The sequence below is a fragment of the Cebus imitator genome, unplaced genomic scaffold (genome assembly GCF_001604975.1).
Source record: "Cebus imitator isolate Cc_AM_T3 unplaced genomic scaffold, Cebus_imitator-1.0 Scaffold263, whole genome shotgun sequence".
Lineage (NCBI taxonomy): Eukaryota > Metazoa > Chordata > Mammalia > Primates > Cebidae > Cebus > Cebus imitator.
The window spans coordinates 2,825,966-2,833,473 of NW_016107578.1; the positions used below are offsets into that span (position 1 = coordinate 2,825,966).

The window sequence follows — 7,508 nt, forward strand, 5'->3', positions numbered from 1 at the left end:
AAAAAAAAAAAAAAAAAAGACTCACTGTGCTCCCCCCAACACACACACCCATGAACTGCAGACTGAGCAGGTGACCTTTAGAACCCAGGCAGGCCAGGCGCAGTGGCTCACCTCTGTAATCCCAGCACTTTGGGAGGCTGAGGCAGGCGGATCATGATATCAGGAGTTCGAGACCAGCCGGTGTAACCATGACCAACATGGTGTAACACCATCTCTACTACAAAAATCAGCTGGGCATGGTGTCACGTGCCTGTAATCCCAGCTACTCAGGAGGCTGAGGCAGGATTAACTACTTGAACCTGGGAGGCGGAGGTTGTGGTCAGCCGAGATCTCACAACTGCACTCCAGCCTGGGCGACAGAACAAGACTCCATCTTGGGGGGCGCGGGGGGAAAAAGAACCCAGGCAAAGAGGCCAAGGGATGGGTGTAGGGAGATGGGGGAGACAGTGAGGACCTGGTTAGCACGAAGCCTCTCCCCTGCAAACAGCCACGGAGATTTCACAGAGCTTGGAGGAACTTCGAGCTGAACAGCAGAAAATGAAATCTGAGGGTGAGAGACTGGGGTTGGGGTTATGGAGGCAGATTGGGTGGGAAGGAGGGAATGTCTCAGAGCCCTGGGGGAGCATGAGGCTGGGGGCCAGGCTGGGGAATACACATCCCTGAGACCAGCCCTGCGCTCCTGCACACACCAGACTCTCAGCTGTACTGGAACCTGAATAAACTTGAAGATGATCTGAGCAGCTTCAAGTCCCAGGGTGAGGCTTGGGAGGGGATGGGGCAATGGGGAAGGGAAGGGACAAGGAGGGGGCCTGCCCGTCGATCTCTGAGCACCGCCCCCCACCTTGACTCCCCAAGAATTGAATCAGAGGCACGCAGCTTCGGATTTGCTGGGAAGACTCCAGGAGGAGGTGAGGAAGCTGCAGATGGAGCTGCAGGTGTCCAGAGGTGAGTGTTGAGTCTCTGCGTGGGATGGTGTGTGACCGCACCTGGGCCTCGGGTGTGTTGGCAGATGCGAGCGACGGCATGCGTGTGTGACGTGAGGCAGGGTGACTATACGTTTGTGTGGCCTGAGTGTCATCCAGGGGACACAAAGATATAAGTGCGGGGTAGGGAGTGTGCTTGGATGCGAGGCAAAGGGGTGTGTGATGACGGGGTTAGGACCAAGTTTCTGATGGGGCAGGACACATGGGGCACACACGGAACACCCCTTATTTTGTTTTTTAAGAGATGGGGTCTTGGCCAGGCGAGGTGGCTCATGCCTGTAATCCCAGCACTTTGGGAGGCCGAGGCCGGTGGATCAACTGAGGTCGGGAGTTCAAGTCAAGACCAGCCTGACCAACATGGTGAAACCCCATCTGTACTAAAAATACAAAAATTAGCCGGGCGTGGTGAGCGGAGATTGTGCCACTGCATTCCAGCCTGGGCAACAGAGCAAGACTCTGCCTCAAAAAAAAAGAGAGAGTGAGAGAGAGATGAGGTCTTGCTCTTTTGCCCAGGCTGAAATGCAGTGGTACAATCTTAGCTTACTGCAGTCTCCAACTCCTGCGCTCAAGAGATCCTCCCACCTCAGCGTCCAGTGTAGCTGAGACTACAAGTGTGTGCCACCATGCCTGGCTGATTTTTATTTTTTTTGTAGCCATGGGTCTCACTATGTTACCCAGGTTTGTGTTGAACTTGTGAGCTCCAGCAATCTTCCTGCCTCAGTCTCCCAAAGTGCTGGAATTACAGGCATGAGTCACTGGACCTGGCTTTAGCTAATTTTTTTTTTTTTTTTTTTGTAGCGACAGGGTCTCGCTATGTTGCCCAGGCTTGTCCTGAACTCCTGGGCTCCAGCAGTCCTCTCGCCTCGGCCTCTCCAAATGCTGAGATTACAGGTATGAGCCATTTTGCCTGGTAAGAATGGCCTTTCTGATTCCTTTCACAGATTTGGGGGCTCCTACAATTTTTTCCTCTTCTGGGTTAAAGCAGTCCGGTGGTGACCATAGCTGGGCCCTCCTTGCTGCTGCTCTCTGCCTGATGTGGTCTAGTGAGGAGTCATTTGTAGGATTCCCCTGGGCACAGCCCTCACGGTAGATTGTCTGACCAGGCCAGGGGGCCCAGTAATGTCTGTAGTGATGGGACAGTGGAGATGGTGGCCTCTTTCCCAGGGGTGGCAGTAATGGAGGAGGCAGTGTGGACCCCAGGAGGCTAGCAGGTTGCAGAGAGAGCAACCATTCAGTCACTGTGCCCTTAATGTGGGCTAGGGACCAGGTGCCCTGGCTTATGCCTATAATCCCAGCACTTTGGGAGGCCTAGGCAAGAGGGTCACTTGAGTCCAGGAGTTTGAGACCAGCCTAGGCAACACAGCAAGACCCTGCCTCAACAAAAAAATGAAAAAATTAGCCAGACGTGGTGATGTGTACCTGTAGTCCCATCTACTCGGGAGGTTGAGGTGGGAGGATCACTTGAGCCCAGGCTGTGGTGAGCTAGGATTGAGCCACTGCACTCCAGCCTGGGCAACAAAGCGAGACCTTGCCTCTAAAGAAGAAACATATTTAGGCTAGGTGTGGTGGCTCATGCCTGTGATCCCAGCACTTTGGGAGGCCGAGGTGGGCAGATCATGAGGTCTGGAGTTCAAGACCAGCCTGAACAACATGGTGAAACACTGTCTCTACTAAAAACACAAAAATTAGCCGGGCGTAGTGATGGGCACCTGTAATCCCAGCTACTCAGGAGGCTGAGGCAGGAGAATCATGAACCTGGGAGGTGGAGGTTTCAGTGAGCCGAGATCGCGCCACACCAGCCTGGGCGATGACAGAGCGAGACTGTCTCAAAAACAAAAAATTAATGTGGGTTAGGAACCGGGGTTTTACAGCCCTGCCATTCCCCCAACCAATGCCCCTGCCTTTGATTTTTGGTCTTTGACCTCTGGGAAGCCCCAGCTGCCCTAACTGGGGCAGAGAAGAGGAAGTTTCTGTGCTTGGTGTGATGGAGTCCCGTCCCCTGGGATGTGGTGTGGCTTTGGGAATCCCAGCCAGAAACCTCAGGTGGTTCCTCAGGGAGAGGCACTGGGGAAGGGGCACTCTGACCATGCCTACTTCTGACAGGTCACCTACCAATTCTTCCCCAGTCCCTGAAGTCTCCCCCAAATACAGCCCCACAGCCTGGGATCTGGACCCAGCTCTGAGGTTATCTCTGAGTGACTAGCTAACAAACAAGCAAGATACCTTCTGCTCAAGTTTTCTTTTCTTTTTTATTTTTTTCACACGGAATTTTACTCTTGTCATCCAGGCTGGAGTGCAATGGCACGATCTTGGCTCACTGCAACCTCCTGGGTTCAAGTGATTCTCCTGTCTCAGCCTCCTGAATGGCTGGGATTACAGGCACCCACCACTATGCCTGGCTAATTTTTGGTGTTTTTAGTAGAGATGGGGTTTTACTATGTTGGCCAGGCTAGTCTTGATCTCCTGACCTCAGGTGATCCACGCACCTCAGCTTCCCAAAGTGTGGGAATTACAGGCGTTAGCCACCACGCCCAGCCCCCTGAGGTTTTCTTTAAGGGCACAGAAATGTCCTCTTCCTGGTTTGGGGGGTTTTGGGATTTTTTGTTGTTGTTTAGAGATAGGGCCTGGTTCTGTCACCAAGGCTGGAGTGCAGTGGCACAATCATGGCTCACTATAGCCTCAAACTCCCGGGCTCAAGGGATCCTCTCATCTTGGCCTCCCAAATCACTGGGATTACAAGTATGAGCCACTGCACCTGGCCACCTCTTCCTGTTTTAATGCTGCACCCCCAGAGGACTGAGTACTGGTTACCATTTCATGGGTGAGAAGCACACCCAACTCAAGCTAGTGCAGACTCTAAGCCTCTTAGAAAAATCTGATCACTTGAGGGTGGGCATGGTGGCTCATGCCTGTAATCCCAGCATTTTGGGAGGCCGAGGCGGAGGATCACTTGAGTCCAGCAGTTCGAGACTGGCCTGGGCCACATGGTGAGACCCTGACTATTTAAAAAAAGAAAATTATGGCCAGGTGCAGTGGCTCATGCCTATAATCCCAGCACTTTGGGAGGTCAAGGTGGGTGGATCATCTGAGGTCAGGAGTTTGAGTTCGAGACCAGCCTGACCAACATGGTGAAACCCTGTCTCTATTGAAAATACAAAAATTAGCCAGTGTGGTGGTAGACGCCTGTAGTCCCAGCTACTCGGGAGGCTAAGGCAGGAGAATTGCCTGAACCTGGGAGGTGGGGGTTGCAGTGAGCCGAGATCGCACCACTGTACTCCAGCCTGGGTGACAGAGCAATTTTCTGTCTCAAAAAAAAATAAAACAAGGCCGGGCGCGGTGGCTCAAGCCTGTAATCCCAGCACTTTGGGAGGCCGAGGCGGGTGGATCACGAGGTCAAGAGATCGAGGCCATCCTGGTCAACATGATGAAACCCCGTCTCTACTAAAAATACAAAAAATTAGCTGGGCATGGTGGCGCGTGCCTGTAATCCCAGCTACTCAGGAGGCTGAGGCAGGAGAATTGCCTGAAACCAGGAGGCGGAGGTTGCGGTGAGCCGAGATCGCACCATTGTACTCCAGCCTGGGCAACAAGAGCGAAACTCCGTCTCAAAAAAAACAAAAACAAAAACAAACAGAAAATGTCTGTCCAAGTGTTGTGGAACCCTCCCTGCATATCACGGTGGGAAAATCTACTTTCTTGAAGTGCATTCTTGCAGTGGAATCCTCCCTGCATATCACTACAGGAAAATCTACTTTCTTTTTTTTTTTTTTTTTTTTTTTGAGACGGAGTTTCACTCTTGTTACCCAGGCTGGAGTGCAATGGCGCGATCTTGGCTCACCGCAACCTCCACCTCCTGGGTTCAGGCAATTCTCCTGCCTCAACCTCCCGAGTAGCCAGGACTACAGGCACGTGCCACCATGCCCAGCTAATTTTTTGTATTTTTAGTAGAGACGGGGTTTCACCATGTTGACCAAGATGGTCTCGATCTCTTGACCTCGTGATCCACCCGCCTCGGCCTCCCAAAGTGCTGGGATTACAGGCGTGAGCCACCGCGCCCGGCCGAAAATCTACTTTCTTACAGCGGGTTCTTGCTATGTTGCCCATGCTAGTCTCACACTCCTGGGCTCAAGTGATCCTCTTGCCTCAGCCTCCCAAGTAGCTGGGATTACAGGTGCACACTACTGCTGAAAATCTATTTTAAAGCAAGAAAGACTTGATCCAGTAAGAGTGGGTTTAACCTCCCACATGGGAGGTGATAGCAACATGTCTGGGGGTCTCCTTGGGGTGAGGGGAAAGGGAGAAAGAGACCAAGCTGGCTCCATATTGAGGGATTGTGGAAGCCAGTCCTGCAAGCCCATTGGCTCCCTGACCAAAGCCTCCCACTAGAAAAAAATCATCTCAATTTTCCAGATATTGGCTAGGAGTGCTGGTTTTGGGGGTACTGCCAGTGATGATGACCAGGGCTATTGGTGAAGATGGTACTTGGGAAAAGTAATCACTGGTGGACTTGGCCACAGCACTGGTTTTGCTGTCAGTGCCAGTGATGAGGATTGGGCTGGTATGGTTGGTAAAGACGGTGTTGGCTGTGGTGTGGGTGGTGGAGGTAAGTCACTGCTGGTGGTGGGTGCCTCCGGTAATGATGTTGGTGATGAAGGTGTTACTGACCTTGGAGGGGTCTGTTGGTAGTTGAAGTGCTGCTGGTCATGAGGTGTTTGTCATGATGGGGTTGGTGGCTGAGGCACTGTTGGCCATGAGGTGTTTGTGGTGCTGGTGGTTGAAGTGTTGTCGGATATGAACGTGTCTGTGGTGACAGTGCTGGCGGCTGACGTGCTACTGGTCATGATGTTGGTGATTGAAGTGTTGCAGGCCATGGATGTATTTATGGTAATGGTGTCAGCAGTTGAGACATTGATGGCCAAGAGCCTATTTATAATGATGGTGTTGGTGGTTGAGCTGCTTCTGGCCATGAGGTGTTTGTGGTGACACTGGCGTGAGCTGGAATGTTGCTAACCATGAAGTGTGGATGGTGCAGGTGTTAGTGATTGGCGTTCTGCTGGCTGTAAGGTGTTTGTGGTGATGGTGTTAGTGGTTTGCATGTTGTTGGACATGAATGTGTTCATGGTGATGGTGTTGGTGGTTGATGTGTTATTGGACATGAATGTGTTTGTGGTGACGGTGTTTGTAGTGCTTCTGGCCATGAGGTGTTTGTGGAGATGCTGGCGGTAGTTGAGGTGTTGAGGGTTGACACCGTGCTCTGCTAACCATGAAGGTGTTTGTGGCCATGGTGACTGAGGTACTTCTTCCGTGAAGCTGGTCAGTATCATAGCTCCAGCAAAGAACACAGTCTGTGAGGCCATCTATTAGGCCCTGGGGTGGGTCTACTTTTAGCCAGGAACCCAGGAGTGACCCTAGGAGAGGTGCTGCCACCACATCTGCCCAGGATGCCCACAGCACCTCCCTTGGCACCAGCCCTGAGCCTCTCCTCCACCCCAGGCTTTGTGTGCAACGCGTGCCCGGAAAACTGGGTCAGTTTCCAACAGAAGTGCTACTACTTCGGTAAGGGCACCAAGCAGTGGGTCCACGCCCGGTACGCCTGTGAAGACATGGAAGGGCAGCTGGTCAGCATCCACAGCCATGAGGAGCAGGTGGGTTCAGACTCTGCAGAGGCGGTGGGCAGCACAGCGAGGGTAGGGGGACCCTGCCCCACTCAACCCGACCTCTTGAAGTGGGCTGGAAAGCCCCAGGCACATGTCCCAATCCTCCAGCCCTGTCCTGCCCCCCAGGACTTCCTGATCAAGCATGCCAGCCACACGGGCTCCTGGATTGGCCTTCGGAACTTGGACCTGAAGGGGGAGTTTATCTGGATGGACGGGACCCCTGTGGACTACAGGTGAGGAGGAGGCCTCTGGGATCCAGGGGAGGAGGCGGGAATACCGTGGAGGGAGGAACCCCCTGGATAAACCTCTCTGGGAAGGATGTGAGGGCTCAGAGAAGGATCTCCAGGGTGCAGGGGAGGACAGCCAGAGGGGGTGGGGGAAACCTGGCCTGGAGGAGGGGGTATAGAGGAAGGGGCTCAGGGAGGAAGTTCCAAGCACAGATTAGAAGAGTGAGTTTTGGCTGGGCACAGTGGCTCACGCCTGTCATCCCAGCACTTTGGGAGGCCAAGGTGGGTGGATCACCTGTCAGAAGTTCGAAACCAGCCTGGTCAACATGGCGAAATCCTGTCTCTACTGAAAATACAAAATTTGGCCGGGCGCCATGGCTCACGCCTGCAATCCTAGCACTTTGGGAGGCCAAGGCAGGTGGATTGCCTGGGCTCAGGAGTTTGAGATCAGCCTTGGCAACGCAGTGAAAACCCGCCTCTACTAAAATAATCATTAGCCAGGCGTGGTTGTGGGCGCCTATAGTCCCAGCTACTCAGGAGGCTGAGGCAGGAGAATTGCTTAAACCCGGAAGGCAGAGGTTGCAGTGGGCTGAGATAGTGCCACTGCACTCCAGCCTGCGTGACAGAGTGAGACTCCATCT

The 7,508-nt window shown here is 53.2% G+C and overlaps 1 protein-coding gene across 1 annotated transcript in view; it reads left to right on the forward strand.

Moving 5' to 3' along the window:
- The window catches only part of FCER2 (Fc fragment of IgE receptor II), a 14,873-nt gene that overhangs the window by 6,090 nt on the left and 1,275 nt on the right, over positions 1-7,508 (forward strand). Inside the window, exons 6-10 of the mRNA XM_017500137.2 lie at positions 488-550; positions 693-755; positions 856-945; positions 6,477-6,628; positions 6,767-6,873. Of these exons, the coding sequence (XP_017355626.1) occupies positions 488-550; positions 693-755; positions 856-945; positions 6,477-6,628; positions 6,767-6,873 (475 nt within the window). The remainder of the gene's footprint in view (positions 1-487; positions 551-692; positions 756-855; positions 946-6,476; positions 6,629-6,766; positions 6,874-7,508) is intronic.